At 33.5% G+C, this 17,034-nt stretch overlaps 1 protein-coding gene across 3 annotated transcripts; it reads left to right on the top strand.

Moving 5' to 3' along the window:
* Positions 1-460: 460 nt before the first annotated feature.
* LOC144970531 (N(4)-(Beta-N-acetylglucosaminyl)-L-asparaginase-like) lies at positions 461-16,767 on the top strand. Of its 3 annotated transcripts, XR_013644980.1 has the most exons (9): positions 461-665; positions 2,567-2,720; positions 3,055-3,167; positions 6,134-6,246; positions 6,994-7,193; positions 7,606-7,713; positions 9,997-10,130; positions 11,539-12,998; positions 13,306-14,448. XR_013644980.1 is itself a non-coding variant. In XM_078910272.1 (8 exons), the coding sequence occupies exons 1-8, from the start codon at positions 536-538 to the stop codon at positions 11,628-11,630; spliced, it is 1,044 nt and encodes a 347-aa protein (XP_078766398.1). In that variant the 5' UTR covers positions 468-535; the 3' UTR covers positions 11,631-16,767. The 3 variants fall into 3 exon arrangements, 2 of the variants coding, with proteins under 2 accessions (XP_078766398.1, XP_078766399.1); XM_078910272.1 differs by having other exon boundaries at positions 468-665; positions 11,539-16,767; XM_078910273.1 differs by lacking the exons at positions 461-665; positions 13,306-14,448 and adding an exon at positions 706-853 and having other exon boundaries at positions 11,539-11,766.
* The last annotated feature ends 267 nt before the right edge of the window (positions 16,768-17,034 follow it).

The following is a 17,034-nucleotide window of genomic DNA, read 5'->3' as shown; positions in this document are numbered from 1 at the left end:
TACTACTACTACTACTACTACTACTACTACTGCTGCTGCTGTTGCTACTACTACTACTACTACTACTACTACTACTACTACTACTACTACTACTATACTACTACTACTACTACTACTACTATAATAATAATAATAATAATAATAATATAAAATAATAATAATAATAATAATAATAATAATAATAATAATAATAATAATAATAATAATAATAATAATAATAATAATAATAATAATATAATAATAATAATAATAATAATAATGGTGATGATGATGATGAAGAGGAGGTGCTTACTTATCTATGTGCATATAGAAATAAATGATAATGAAAATGGCGACTGTGACATAAATTGATTAATTAAATTCTAGGTGCTCGTTGCAAAAATTATATCCGAGTACTCATCTCATAAATTCAAAGGTCATATCCGAGTAGTTTAAATTAAGATGTCACATGACCAACATCATATGACAATGTTCGTTGAAGGATAACGAAAGTAGTGAGTTGTAGTTGTGACTCAGTTGTGAGGAAACTGGCAAAATGAGCACTTCCAGAGTGACTGTTCATACATTTTTCATTTGTACTCTTTTGAATGTTGTAACTGCATCAAATGGGTTACGTCTTCCCATTGTTATAAACACATGGCCGTTTGTTGAAGCCACAGAAGCTGGTAATTTATTTACTGAACAGTAACAAAACTCTAAGACTAAACTAATCCTGCCTCTAGTCCTAGTCTAGACTCACTCTAGGTCTAGATGACTAAACAGATTTTCCCAAACTTGGAGTTGGACTCAGGACTGAATGAAGACAGGCATCGTCATTCACAAATTGACGAGGCCTGCCATTACTGGAATATGGGTTTGCGTCTGTAAAAAGTATCATAAAATTAGACAAAAAGAGTATATTTCGAGTAAGACTACTAAGTAGCCCTCTATTTTATGGAAGTGGAAGGCCACCCACACTAGATATCAGTCACTATCCCTATCTTTATCTAATCCCATAAGGGTCATAAGGGTAGATAGCTCAATTTGCGGTGAAGCGTTGCACTGTGGATGACACCTGCAGTGTAGATAAATACACAGGATGCAGACATACATAACTGTCAATTTCACAGTAAATCATCAGTGGTCGAAAACACCGGTACATTAAAAAACCCTTTAATTGATTAGATTTTTATTAGGTTGGCTGGAATTAGTTTGATGAATCCATACTTGAGGTAAAAATAAGGGAAAGACTTCCGTAGTTTCAGAGAATGCCTAAAGAGGGGATTTTTATTATTATCATGGAGGGGGGGGGGACTCCCCGAATTCCCCTCTCCCCCCTCCCGCTTCCCTTTTTTATCTCCTGAATTCCCCATCAATCCTTACTAAAGATACTATAACCTGATGAAACATAATGTTTGCCATCGCATGAAATTTCGTAACTGATGGGAAACACAGTTCAGTAAGTGATAATGGCATTGACCGGAGTCGTAAACCACAACCAACTCAGCAAATTGTTTTTGAAATTAGAAAAATCACACCGCTTATAAAAATGAAACTTATCTTAAGTACGGTAGTAATATTTATTGGACATTGCAACTAATTGTATAATGGCTAAAAGATTAAGTGAAATGGAAATAATAAAAGTGCTGTGAAACTACGGAAGTCCGTAAGTTTGAGGAAGGAACGGATGATAACAAAGAATAAGAATAACAATGAAAAAAATTGGAATATTTGACTCGAGTGAGTTCAAGGTAACCGTGTTTGAAGAAACTGTACTTGAGTGTTCAGGGATAAATCTGGACCACAGGACATTTAACTCATTATATAATTATTTATTTAGTCTGTGGCCTTGACATTTCTCTTCCAGATATAGGAAAAGTAATGTGACATCACATTATAGCATTATTGTCCATTTCACGCTCTAGAAACCGGGATAAACCCTCGCTCCATGGGTCGAATTGTTCTGAAGGACTACTTTACAAGAAATTGATGCTGTTTTGAAAAGTTTGTTTTGATCAACAAAATTATGTATGGCATGTACTTATTGCTTTTAAATTTGAGTTTAAAATATCAATTTGTGTGTTGGGTATGACATTTCAGTAAAAAATCTTGAAAATAGTCAGTGAGGAAAGAGTTAAGTCGTACCGATTATTTGGTAACCTCTGTGTAATATGAGTACCTTTTTTCAAGTACAGTCGCGTCTTTCAAATCCAGAACTCCACGTGTTGATTATCTCTATTATCCGGACATGCTGCTTGGGGACGGGCTTTTTTCTTCTTTATTTGTACACTTAAGGGAGTGATTTCAATATCTGAACGTATCTGTAATCCGGATGAAATGCTGGGAACCAAGATGTTCAGATTGGAGAGACGTAACTGTAGTTAGAAGGTCTGAGTTTCAATCCAAATTCAAGGAAAGTTAATTTTGGGGATTATTTTCTTTAAAAAAAAACAAAAATTATCTTTAGGTTTTGTTTACCATTTTTATCACACTTTTTTCCCCCTAATTTTTATGTTAAATTTTTTTTATTGTTTTGAACTTTGACCTTAAAACAATTTTATTTTTATTGCTCAAATTGAAATTTTAGCTTGGAAGGCGTTGAATACTGACCATAGTGCTGAAGATAGTCTTGTGACTGGTTGTTCTGTATGTGAAATAATTCAATGTGATGGCTCTGTGGGTTATGGAAGCAATCCAGATGAAACAGGAGAGACAACTCTTGATGCCATGGTCATGGATGGGTAAGGGGCTTTTTCAAACATTGATTGCCAATTGAATTTTGCCAATTGTCTAGTTTTTAAAATAATAGCAAAAAAATTTGTAAAGCTCATAATCTATAATAAGTTCTGCTTGATGCGCTATAATCTCTATATATACAAGGCATTCACAACACAGACACACAAATGCACATGTGTCAGACACAGCAGTATGACACATTGAGACTATGTCTTAATTTGCAGTTTTATTATTAGTGTGGATGTTGTTTATTAAAAACTTCTGGAAATTAGAAATTTGTTTAAGTTTATCTTTGTTGAAAATAATAATTGTTTAAAATTCACGTGTTGTGTTCCTCAGATCTACATTTGATGTTGGTGCAGTTGGTGATTTGAGAAGGGTCAAGAATGCGATTGGAGTTGCACGTGCTGTCATGCGTCACTCAAGCCATACTTTGCTGGTAGGGGAATCAGGTATGGGTAAAAAAACAAACAAACTAGAATGGTGTTGAATTGATAATTGCAATTTCTGCATGCAAGTATTTTAATGGTAATATGAAGGAATATAGCTTGGAAGAAAGGATAATAATAATAATAATAATAATAATAATAATAATAATAATAATAATAATAATAATAATAATAATAATAATAAAAATGTGACCCTCCGCCTCGAAACGGTATTAAGTCGGATTTTTCAATTTTGGGATTTTGGTACCCAATCATAGCTTATTTTATGCTTTAAAATTTGATACCAAATTTATACAATTCTGATCATTCATTGCCGAGATATGACCGTTTGAAGTAGGGGGAGTGTGAAAACCAAATTTTGAGAAAATCGACTTTGAAGTGAGGCACCGTTTTCACGCACAGTCAAATCAATGGGCAAAGATAACTCCTTAGATACGGGCATCGAAAATTTGACGAGAATAGTGAAATTTGGCATGAGCTTAGACTATACATCTAATAATGTACATACAAATTTTTGAAACAATCCAATAATTACTTTTGTAGTTATTCATTATTATGTAAGATGTTCTTAAAGAAATAAAACACTGGGAAAAAATGCCGACAATTGCTCACTTTTTCAAGAATTTTTGATATTTGAATAAAGAATCAATGAAATAATGTATTATTAATGTGATATTAATGTGAAATTTTTGTGTGTCTTATTTAATAGAGAAAATACGATTTCAAAATGCCAAAAGTTAAAGAAGGTTTTATAATTTGAAAGTACAGTTTTGAAACTACGTGAAGCCGGGTGGGCAGGGAAAGAATTATCAAGAAAGAGGATTAGAGAGGAAGAGATAGAATGAGAGAGTAAAATACACACACACACACACGCACGCACACACACACACACAACCACACACATGTGTGTGTGTGAGAGAGAGAGAAAGAAAGAAAGAGAGAGATATAGAGAAAAAGAGGAGTGAGAGGGGGAGGGGAGAGAGACTGCTTGTGCATTAAGAGGACGCGAGGGAAATAGAATAAAGATTGAAACCTGTATAATTGTATGTGTTTGTGTGTGTGTGTGTGTTTGTGTGTGTATGTGTGTGTGTGTGTGTGTGTGTGAAAGAAACAAAAGGGAGACGGAGAGAGTGAGGTAGACATGAAAAAAGGGATGGAGGCGGAGCAAAGAATTGTAGGGATAGTTTAAAGAAAGCATTTTGTTACAAAGTAAGTCATAGTCAATCAACTGAAAACATATTGACCAATGAGATTGCAATTAAAGAAATGGGCTGGTCAAATCAATCATTGCATTGTTTCCATTTTGAGTCAGATGACAGCTTGAGGAGGAGGGGTGGGGCTTATTGTGTAGTGACTTACATGAAAACATGTTATTGAATCTCTCAAGTTGTCCTTAGCGTTCATCCACATTGTTCATTGTCTAAAAAGACCCCCCCCCCCCTTCCTCCTTTCTTTCAGTATACAAAGAAAGCACGACAAAACGAACATCCATCTCTCTCTCTCTCTCTCTCTCTCTCTCTCTCTCTCTCTGTTTGCCTCTCTCCCTCTCTTCATCTATCTATCTATCTATCTATCTATCTATCTACTATCTATCTATCTATCATCTATCTATCTATCTATCTATCTATCTATCTATCTATCTATCTATCTATCTATCTATCTATCTATCTATCTATCTATCTATCTATCTATCTATCTATCTATCTTATCTATCTATCTATCTATCTATCTATCTATCTATCTATCATCTATCTATCTATCTATCTATCTATCTATCTATCTATCTATCTATCTATCTATCTATCTATCTATCTATCTATCTATCTATCTATCTATCTATCTATCTATCTATCTATCTATCTATCTATCTATCTATCTATCTATCTATCTATCTATCTACCTACCTACCTACCTATCTATTTATCCATTTATAGGTTTGTCTTTCTGTCTGTTTATCTATTCGTCCATTTCATTTTTTAGTTACACGTATTTCCATTGGGAGTTCATTAATTGTTGAAGTTTCTATTTATTGTTCTGCTTTTGTACTTAAAATTAAATGTTTATCCTACAACAATCTCTGTAAGTGTAAAATTAGGCAACTGTTGTCCTATTAAGTCTTAGCATGTCCTATAATTTCATGAATAAAAAAAGAGGGACAAAGGAGGACCATCACCTTGATGCAGCTAGACAAAGAGATAATAGCACGTGGTGTGTATCAAAATGCACAAACACACACATATGTAACACACGCATGCTGACGTCATGAAGCATCGCCCGAGCATTATGGTCTACAGCCACAGCGCATGTGATGAGCGTTGACCAATCAGAATCATTCATTTGTAAGGTTGTCAGGGAAAAACCTAGACTTGTTTACAGTTTTTAAAGTTCATTATTGGTTGAACCATGAAATTGTGAAAACAGTCATGCTTTCTCTGAGATAGATAAAGACACGCCCTTTGCTGTGATATCTTACATCTTATTGGTGGAGAAAAAGACTCGGTATTACTAAGCCTTGGAAAGGGTGGCTCTCTGAGAGAAAGTCAACTCTCGTTTTGAATGTGTCACTGATAGTTGCATTTTTAAACTTGAAATTTATATAACTTATCGTCATTGTTTATGTTGAATTATTATGTTTTTATGTAGAAAAATGATTGTAGTTTCTGAAACAACCAAAAACTGAAATTTGATAATTTTGACCATTTCCACTTTAAAACCGGTTTTCTTCGTTTTCCAAATCCCGACTTAATACCGCTTCGAGGCGGAGGGTCACAAATAATAATAATAAAAATGATGATAATTGTAATAGTAATATTAATAATAATAATGATTATAGGACTTTATTGCATAAAAGAAAATGATAATTTTAAACATAAACACGACTAAAAGGTTTTGATTGTTTTTTTTTTAAACATTACAAACTGATTTTATCAAATAATATTTACAGATTATTGACTATATTTTTTCCATAGCAACTCATTTTGCCGTTGAAATGGGCTTTAAAGAAGAAACACTTTCAACAAACAAGTCACGGAAAATGTATTCACAATGGAAACAGGATAATTGTCAACCTAACTATAGAAGAGTAAGCCAGTGTAAATCAAACATGTTTCTAAGTGGTTAGGCTTCCTTCTAAATGTACTTTTAAAAATCTATGACATATTCACTCAAGCAATAACATTTTGCTTGGGAACATACAGTAACTTGCATAAACTTTAAAACCTCGGGTCAGATGTGTACTTATTTGCAGATCTGATAACCCAAATTGTTATGGCCTCGTTGTTATAATGTATATATACTCTCAAACCAACTTTAAATATTATCCATGACAACAATGTTAAATCAGGCCCATAATTACATTTGGTTATCAGACCTGCAAATATGTGTACCTAACTCAAGTCCTATTAGAATATTATAAATTAAGTTTTCATTGTCAAGCTGAATGCTGAACATCCATGTAAAATTCATGAGAGTAAGTAGATTTCTTAACAGAGTTTAAAGCCCTTCATTTGGTTTTAAACATAATATTTAAATTTCTACATGAATCATTGTGAAGTGTGTAGAAGGTGTTAACATTTCAGAAAAGCATTATATGCCTAATTACTTACTTATTTCTTTTAACTCCATCTGGAGCATAGGGTGTCTTTTCCGCTTCTGTAGTGGTGGTAAGTTTCTACCCAATTGGGTTGCTAGACCCATGTGGAACCCACCTCCTTCCCTTATGGGACGTGGGCTTGGGACCGCTGTCTAGTGGAATTAATGCATTATATAACTTGACAAATATTGTTTGTGTTGAAGATAATTCATTAATCATACCTTTCCAAAATTTTAGAATGTGACGCCTGATCCCAGGAAACATTGTGGTCCCTACAACCCTCTGAAAAACATGTACCAGAAACCACAATCAGCAGGTGAAGCTCATCCAGCTGTTGACCAGAACAACCATGACACTATTGGTATGGTCATTGTTGACACCAAGGGTAGCGTGTTTGCTGGGACGACAACCAATGGCATGAATCACAAAGTACCAGGGTGAGAAAATTTAATAAAACACAACTTTTCATGATGTAATGAAACATTTTGGAGCAGTTTAATGTGTAAGGTAAAAAATCCGAAATAGTTTGAAGAAGGAAATCAGTGGAATAATAGTTAAGTTGGTAGAGCATTCACTTCCCACATAAAAGGAACAAGATCAATTCTGGATGAAGTCGAGATTTCATCTGCTCCCCCTCCCCCCTATCCACCCTCTGTCCGCCTGGCAGCGATTGGGTAGCTGGGGGGTGAGGGGGATAAGAGGTGAAGGGGTGGTGGTGGTGCATTTTTCTTATCTTTTCTGCGTTTAATATACATTTATAATTCAACCTCACAAAGTCAATGACTTTAATGTTGAGAACAATTTTGTTACTGTGACTATTCATATTTTTTTCTTTGTTTTTGTTTACAGCCGAGTTGGTGACTCGCCAATCATGGGTGCAGGTGCCTATGCCAGCAATGCGAGTGGTGGTGCTGCGGCTACAGGTGATGGGGACATCATGATGAGATTCTTGCCCAGGTAAGGTATTGCTAATTTTGTAATCTGTTCCTCTCTTAGGGAATGTTGTGATGGCGCCTTTCTTCTTCTTCTTCTTCTTCTTCTTCTTCTTCTTCTCTTCTTCTTCTTCTCTCTCTTCTTCTTCTTCTTCTTCTTCTTCTTCTTCTTCTTCTTCTTCTTCTTCTTTTCTTCTTCTTCTTCTTCTTTCTTCTTTCTTCTTCTTCTTCTTCTTCTTCTTCTTCTTCTTCTTTCTTTCTTCTTCTTCTTCTTCCTTCTTCTTCTTCTTCTTCTCTCTTCTTCTTCTCTTCTTCTTCTTCCTTCTTCTTCTTCTTCTTCTCTTTCTTCTTCTTTTCTTCTTCTTCTTCTCTCTTCTTCTTCTTCTTCTTCTTCTTCTTCTTCTTCTTCTTCTTCTTCTTCTTCTTCTTCTTCTTCTTTCTTCTTCTCTTCTTCTTCTTCTTCTTCTTCTTCTTCTCTTCTTCTTCTTCTTCTTCTTCCTTCTTCTTCTTCTTCCTTCTTCTTCTTCTTCTTCTTCTCTCTTCTTCTTCTTCTCTTCTTCTTCTTCTTCTTCTTCTCTTTCTTTCTTCTTCTTCTTCTTCTTCTTCTTCTTCTCTTCTTCTTCTTCTCTTCTTCTTCTTTCTTCTTCTTCTTCTTCTTCTTCTTCTTCTTCTCTTCTCTTCTTCTTCTTCTTCTTTCTCTTCTTCTTCTTCTCTTCTTCTTCTTTCTTCTTCTTTCTTCTCTCTTCTTCTTCTTCTTCTTCTTCTTCTCTTCTCTTCTTCTTCTCTTCTTCTTCTTCTCTTTCTTCTTCTCTCTTCTTCTTCTTCTCTTCTTCTTCTTCTTCTTCTTCTTCTTCCTTCTTCTTCTTCTTCTTCTTCTTCTTCTTCTTTCTTCTTCTTCTTCTTCTTCTTCTTCTTCTTCTTCTTCTTCTCTTCTTCTTCTCTTCTTCTTCTTCTTCTTCTTCTTCTTCTTCTTCTTCTCTTCTTCTTCTTCTTCTTCTCTTCTTCTTCTTCTTCTTCTTCTTCTTCTTCTTCTTCTTCTTCTTCTTCTTCTTCTTCTTCTTCTTCTCTTCTTCTTCTTCTTCTCTTCTTCTTCTTCTTCTTCTTCTCTTCTCTTCTTCTTCTTCTTCTTCTTCTTCTTCTTCTTCTTCTTCTTCTTCTTCTTCTTCTTTCTTCTTCTTCTTCTTCTTCTTTCTTCTTCTTCTTCTTCTTCTTCTTCTCTTCTTCTTCTTCTTTCTCTTCTTCTTCTTTCTTCTTCTTCTTCTTCTTCTTCTTCTTCTTCTTCTTCTTCTTCTTCTTCTTCTTCTTCTTCTTCTTCTTCTTCTTCTTCTTCTTCTCTTCTTCTTCTTCTTCTTCTTCTTCTTCTTCTTCTTCTTCTTCTTCTTCTTCTTCTTCTTCTTCTTCTTCTTCTTCTTCTTCTTTCTTTCTTCTTTTCTTCTTCTTCTTCTTCTTCTTCTTCTTCTTTCTTCTTCTTCTTCTTCTTCTTCTTCTTCTTCTTCTTCTCTTTCTTCTTCTTCTTCTTCTTCTTTATTTATTATTATTATTATTATTTTACTCTTATTATTATCATCATTATTGTTATTGCTCTTCTTTTTCTTCTTCTTCTTCTTCTTCTTCTTCTTCTTCTTCTTCTTCTTCTTGATCCGATCGTGATGTCGTTTCTTCTTCTCTTTACTAGCCTATCCTGCTTCTTTGGTTTGTGATTGTATTTTTGACAGGGGATATTTTTTTTTCTGTAAATCTTCTGCCTGTTTGTTCTTGGTTATTTATAATTTAGCTTATGATATCTTTAGGTTATGATTTTGATTTACATTTGTACTATTTTTGTTAGATTGCTTGTTTTTTTTGTTTCAGCGGTCTCTCATATAACCTCAATTGTGTTGGAAGAGACCTAAAGCAACAAACAAACAAACTCTTCTTCTTCTCTTATTGATTTTGAAATGGAGGTGCCACATTAAAAATAACATCATAAATTACACCTTATTTTAAGGCACATTTTGTAAAAAATTAGCAAGATATTTACTAGCTGACTTTTGATACTTAAAATGTTAGGAATTTTGTGGTTTTACGTCTAATTTTTGCCTGAATTGTCCCTTTTAAGACATTTAAAAGTAATTCTCCTTTTTCTTTTCTTTAAAATTTTTTTTTTTATTGTTGCTCATCAAATTAGACCTCCTACCACCTAAGAATAACAAAGGAATAGCAATATTAGCATTAGATTAAAGATTTGGTTTATGACTTTAGGTTTCCCCCTTGAAATTGTATTGGAAAGGGCTTTAAAACTTTTCTTTAAACAATCTGTTCCTGACAGTTACCGGGCTGTGATAGAGATGGAGAGAGGAGCATCCCCGGATGAAGCTGCTAAAATTGCAATGCTGCCTATAATAAAATATTACCCTAAATTCAATGGTGCTATCGTCACTGTCAACCTCACTGGACATTATGGTATGCATAACCTGCCAACCCTTCAACTTTTGGCTGAATCATTCCTATTTTCACTCTTCCTTTCCTCCCTTCCACTATTGTCTATAAAATTATATTTTCAATAATAATGATAATGATATGAAAAAAAAAGAAGGGGGAGGGAGTAAAATATGTAAAATATATACTTTTAGCGGTTGCCAAAAGAGAAAGTAAGTAGGAAAATTAAAAGTGCTTCCTTCCCACTTCCCTATTTAAGTACCTAATACATGTGATATTTTGCCAGTTGTGCCAGAATTTTGTCCTTTTGTGTTTGGTGGTAAAGTTGGTGGTAACTTTGATAGGGCATTATCCATTTGTAAGTAATTCATATTATTTCAATTTGTTATTTGTGTCAAATTCTTATTTTCTGACGTTCTGATTCCACGTTTGGAATGTGAAGGCTTGGCAGGTTTGGGTATGCATTTGTGACCAACCACGTCTATCTAGTGTTATGTTGGGGTGTCGAGTCAAGTGATTTTAAAGTTGATATAATCATGCTCTGTGCAAAATTATTATAAACTTTTGCAATCCAGATGTCCCACATTTCTTAAGTAAATAAAACAAGTCTACAATATATTTAGCTTTAAAAAAAAGATTTTTGCTGCTAGAATTTATGGACTTCAAAAAAGTACAATCCAAAGCGAGATTATACATGAAGTATTACTGTTTTTGCTCTGTTTGTTAATGGCTGATGAAGGGTTTTTAACCTGCAATATCTATGTTTTGTATTTCCTTTTTTGAAGTTGTGCTATTTATTTTTGTACAATACTTTTTATAGAGGAAATCTAAATGCCTTTACATTGACCATGTACCCTTACCTACTTTTGAAATGGTGAAAATGGAAATGCTTCGTATGGGAATGGTACAGACAATGGAATTTTTGCATAGAAACCCTAAATCAGGTCAACAATAAACATTTTATACTATTTGTTTTCCACGTTTCTTTGTTTATTGTTGTGCTGACGAAAGGTTTGTACCCAAAACGTTCATTGTCTGTATTGTTCCTATCCGAAGACTTTTCCATTTTCACCTTTTCGTTAGTATTTTCACGATCCCAGACTTCAGGCAATTCCCACTGCTCTCTACTTTACCTACTTTCATAACTTTTATTTCTTTATTTGCTATTTATTTCTTCTTTTTGGTATTATATTGGGGTGAACCAGTTTGCGAAAAATAAAACCTAAAGTGAAAATGGTTAGAATCACACAATTTTAGTCCAAAGTAGTTTATGAAACTATGCTCCGTCTTCCCGATGCAACACATTAATCAAATAAAATTTCATAATTTAGACCTCAAAGTCAATTTTTAATATGTGATTCACCCCGACAAAATAACGCATTGAGATACCGGGTCACATTTCCTCTTTTTTGTTGTTTTTTTTTTATTTCAGGAGCATACTGTCATGGTTTCAGTTGGTTCAAGATGAGCATAGCAAATCCTGAGTTTGGTGCAGTCAAAGTGATTTCCGTCCCTTGTTTGTAATACTCTATATTTTCAAAAGATATTTATAGACATAGTGGCCAACTGTCCCAATAAAATCGGGACTGTCCTGATTTTGCAATCTGGAGAAATAGAATAAAAGGTAAAAAATAATAATAGACAGTTCATTATGAAAGGAAACGGCCATGGCATATTCTAGGATTATGTTTTTTTGACTAGCAATTTAAAACAAGGAACAGACAAATCGAAAGTATAGCTCTAAATTTAGATAATATTTTATTATACTCCAAACATAACACCATTTAGGGTCATGATGGAAATGTGCTTGAGGATGTCGTCCCGTTTTAGCTCTTTGAAAAGTTGGCCACCATGTCCATCATAATCTTTTCCTCTTTTTATTCTAATTCTCTATTATGAAAGTCATATGCAGCAGTTTCCACCTGGCGAAAGAAATCCATGCTTATTGTCCTCATCATCAGAGTGGATCCATAAAGTTTTTCCTGGATTGAGGTTGGATGTAGTTTGAGGTTGGATGTAGATTGAGGTTGGATGAGCCCAGCCAGATGGCAGTTTTTGACCTTTTTCAGAAAAAAAAATTTAATGTGCAATTGATAATCAGGTTAGAAAACAATGATATGTACTTAGAAATGCAAAGGTTTCTGCTTGAAGCTAGAAGAAATAAATATTGATAGTCAAAAATGGAATGGAAGCTTCAATTTAGTTTATGAAGACAGATGTTGTGGACATTTCAGGATTCCCCTTTGTCAATAAAACACGATGAATGATCTGAAGTCTTTCATTCATCATGTTTTGTTGACAAAGGGGAAACCGTCCACAAGATCTGTCTTCATTAATTTAATAGAAGCTTCCATTCCATTTGACTATCGTTATTTATTTCTTGTATTTACTTCTAAAGCCAGAATCAAGTCATTGTAATTTATAAAGTAATGAAAGGTTCAAAACTTGTTTCTTCAAATTACCATGCCTTCCATTTGAAGACAAATTTTACCAGCAGATCTGAATATTTCAAATTTGTAACACATTTTTATTTTTTTTTTCTCATTAATGATATATTTTATTGTGCATAATATTGAACATTATGACAATTATTTGTAATGAAAAATCTGATTCCTCTTTTTTTCTCTCTAATATTTAAATAAAAGGGACAAATGATTGATTTCTAAAGGAACTGCTACTGATATGAAAAATATCAAAAATACATATTTGACTAGCTTATTTCAATAACTTTACCATGTGTTCTTTAATATTTTATATAATCTCCCAGAAGGCCATATGGAACCTCATATTCATTTCATACAATACACTTGTCTGTTTGGCACCCTGAATGTTATCGTGTTCTCTGAGTATCTGTCTATGTCTTTAACAAGGTCGGAGTCTAATATATATAAAGTGCCTGACCAAAGATAAAACATTGTGATCAGATTAAGAAACTAAGGAGCAGGCACCGATGTAAGATAAAGTACTGAACAAGTGTGTATGAAAGGTGCCAGACAAAGCAAGAAAGAAAAATACAAGAAAAAAACCTTCCCAAAAAGTCAGTCGACCTCGAGGTTGACTGATTGTTTGGGATGGTTTTTCTCTCCCCAGTCGGGGTCAACTAATTATTTGGGATGGTTTTTTTTTTCTTGTATTTTTCTTCCTTGCTTTGTCTGGCACTTTTCATTCACACTTGTTTCAGTTCTTTATCTTACATCAGTGCCTGCTCCTTAATTTCTTAATTTGATATTCTCAATATCACTGCATGGCCTGGTGGTGATAACAGATTGGACAACAGAAATATGACATCCTTACAACCTGATTTGTATTATCTTTCAATTAAGATCTATTATTTATGTTTGAATATTGTCCAAAAATTACGAAGTCAAGTTTTCAAAATGCTATTGATTGTGAATTGCTTGAAACAGCAGTTGATTGTGAATTGATTGAAACAGCAGTTCTGCTCTATTTAATTCATGTTTATACGTAGAATTGACATGACAAGGTATCAAGGCTTTTAATGCTTATTATAGTACAAATAAAAACATATATTCATTCAACACCAAATAGCAATATTATTCTCCTCAAGAATCAATATAGATAAAATTAATAAAATTTGTCATTTATTTAAAAAGTAAAGACAATGCATCTATATATTCAAGGAAATAAACAGATTTAAAAAAATTAATTGAGGTGGTCAATAACTTTTATATTCAAGATCTATGCAGATTGTCTTCAGTCATATCTCATTTACTTTTGTCCGATTGACAATTTAGAAGATCAGATAGGATGGGTTTAATTGTTATTTTTCTCATCGTCATAGCCATCATCATCATCATCATCATTATCATCGTCATCATCATCATTATCATCATCACCAGCATCATCATTACCATAAACATGCAACATGCATTTTCAAGTCTACTGCTGCCCATAATGCAGTATTTGAATATGTAAATTAAATTAATGTTCAATAATAGCATTACAAACTTATTCAAGACTCTCCTTCGAATGTCTTAGCAATAAAAAGTAAACAAAACAAACACATAAACAAGCAAACAAATAACTCTTCAATGTCCTGTTTCTTTGTTGACAAACCCAAATATTTCCTAACTTTATTTAAACAAAATCTTAACTATGGATCTGTGGCACTTTTTCCTGTCTGTCACTTTCGATAACTTTATTTTAACGATCCATATCGAAACGTATTGAATTTGTGGTGTATCCTAGCTAGGTGATCCATTGTCATAGAAAGGTATTATACCAGAAAAACACAATGGAATAAAAGTATTCTAAAGTAAAAATAACAAAAAAATTAGAAATTTGATAAATATATATCTCTTCTCCCAATTAAAAAAAAAAATGGCTTAATTAACCCAATTCTCATTTTTTTCTTTCTTTTTACTATATATTGATATATAAACTCAGTTTTTGGATTTTTAACTGTCCTAACATAATAACATTTTGAGAAATGGGTCACCTAAATTCTGATATAAAACAACTCTACATTCCATCATATATTTTGCTCACCATTTTTCTCATTGTATTGATTGACAACTTCTCACACCTTACAGCTAATAATATGGAATAATATATATATAATTTGTACACGTTTTATTTTACCACAGAGATTGGACTCATTTTGAGTTTATAACGATTAGTAGTGAATTTTAAGCTTCAATTTATTAGATGAAGACAGATACTGTGGACGTTTTGGGTTTCCCCTTTATCAACAAAATACGATGAATGAAACACTGAGGACGAATGAGACATGTGTGAATGGAGTAGTTAAGGTGAATAAACAAAAACAATGATGGGACAGGAACATTTTCATTATTTTGAATGTATACAGTGACAGTCTTTACCCAGAGCTTTGGAATGGGGACAGCATCATTATTATGGTTTATAATATATAATATTAAGTGAAATCCACAACTTCAATCAATACAGTAATATGTATGGGTGATTCAGAGGGTCTCGATAGCTCAGTTGGCAGAGCACTCGCTTCACATGCAAAAGGACACAGAGATCTGTCGAGATTTTATTTCTGATCCCCCTGTCCACCGAGCAGTGATTGGGTAGCTAGGTCTGTAAGATCTGGTGGAAAATACTTTGCAATAGATTAAGCATCCTATCCAAATGATAGCAGGCTGTTGTTATTGTCTATTTCACGCTATAGAAATAAGGGAAAACTCTGACTCCATGGGCCTAATGGCTCTGAAGGACTACTTTATGGGTGATTCAAATGGGGAAAATTGAAGACATAATCAAAGTTACAAGACTTTTGGGACAGCGTGGCTCAGCAGTACGGCCTTTGCTTCCTACCTGAAAGGTACCACGTTTGATCACCTGCCTCTGCACCGTGTGGCCTTGAGCAAGTCACTTCGCTCTAGCTCAATTTGCGGTGCTGCACTGCTGCTGATGCCTGGGTTATTCCAGTCTTCCCTTGGACTAGACCCAAGAGACAAACTTCCCCTTTTGGGATGAATAAAGGGAATTTTATTTATTTATTTTTTTGAATTTATTGAAGACTATTACTGTATTAACTGTAATTAAGAAAAAGGCCAAATAGCTGAGCAGTTTTCCTTTTCTTATTTCTCTTTTAGAATTTACATGTAACATTTCTTCCTGTTGTGTTGACCCTACTGAAGGTCAATGAATGAAAGAAAACAACACATGCCGTGTAATGTGTGTTGTTACATTTTACACATCTATATTCAAGAATTTGGTTAAGTTTTTTTATTGAATAAAATGACTTGAATTGGGGAAAAATCCAAGCAGCTAAGCAGATTTTCTTATCTTATATTTATTTTAAAGAATTTACATGTAACATTTCTTCCTGTTGTGTTGACCCTACTGAAGGCCAATGAATGAAAGAATGTGTGTTGTACACATCTATATTCAAGCATTATTGCTGACTGCTCTATTGATTTATTTTTTATTTTTTTTAATTTCTTATTACATAATATTTTATATTTATGACAATTTGTAAGATTGATGATTTGAATCAATTTGTAAATCTTTGATATCTCTTCTTGTCTATACAAATGATGATACAATGAAAACCAGTTAAACAGGAAACAGCTCAAGCAAAAGGATAGTTGAAACAAAAAAATAAAAAAAATAGGACGTAAAGTTATACAAGCCTGAAGGCTGGGAGAGGTCCCTGACCCCACATAGTGGGCTGATAGGTCACTTATCATGTCTTCTATACCCCTATATATGTTTTCCAACTTTCTATTTTGTCATTGTATTGGAATGAGATTACTTGGTTTTGTCCTTTCCCCGGATAGTGTCATTGGCTGAGAGTGAAATAGTCAAATGTATAGTTAAAGTTTTGGGAGATGATATATTTTTCCTTGTAAATCATCTCTCTGGTATGCAATGTACTATGTTTTTTAAAATGTATTATACATGATTCGTAAACATTTGAGTGTGTTCCTCTTAGTGGGAACCTGTCTGGATGAGACTTTAGGTGATCTCAAACTAAGTACACTGATAGTTTACTCTTGGAATCTACATCTGTTCCCTATTTGAACCAATTCCCCTTTGTCTGCCTTATTCTTGGATGTTTTAATTTTAATTCTCGAACTTTTTACTCTCCCATTTTTACTGGCGGTGATACGACCTTAATATGTTGTAAGCGCCCTAAAACCCTTAAAAAAAAAAAAAAAAAAAAAAACAGCGGGTGGTTGGATGGGAGCATCACCCTTGAATCATATACCTATGATGTTCGCATGGGTGTACGATCCGATAGTGATGTCGTTTCTTCTTCTCTTTACTAGCCTATCCTGCTTCTTTGGTTTGTGATTGTATTTTTGACAGGGGATATTTTTTTTCCTGTAAATCTTCTGCCTGTTTGTTCTTGGTTATTTATAATTTAGCTTATGATATCTTTAGGTTATGATTTTGATTTACATTTGTACTATTTTTGTTAGATTGCTTGTTT

This window comes from Berghia stephanieae, chromosome 4 (genome assembly GCF_034508935.2).
Source record: "Berghia stephanieae isolate SIO BIC M18660-M18661 chromosome 4, UCSD_Bste_1.3, whole genome shotgun sequence".
NCBI lineage: Eukaryota > Metazoa > Mollusca > Gastropoda > Nudibranchia > Aeolidiidae > Berghia > Berghia stephanieae.
Note: the sequence above shows the minus strand (reverse complement) of the source record. Positions and strands in the feature narration are given on the sequence as shown.

Coding starts and splice junctions, on each gene's coding strand:
- LOC144970531 (XM_078910272.1), top strand. CDS start 536: ATGAGCACTTCCAGAGTGACTGTTCATACATTTTTCATTTGTACTCTT. Junction 6,247..6,993: donor GTCAACCTAACTATAGAAGA/GTAAGCCAGTGT, acceptor CCAAAATTTTAG/AATGTGACGCCTGATCCCAG. Junction 7,194..7,605: donor ATGAATCACAAAGTACCAGG/GTGAGAAAATTT, acceptor TTTTGTTTACAG/CCGAGTTGGTGACTCGCCAA.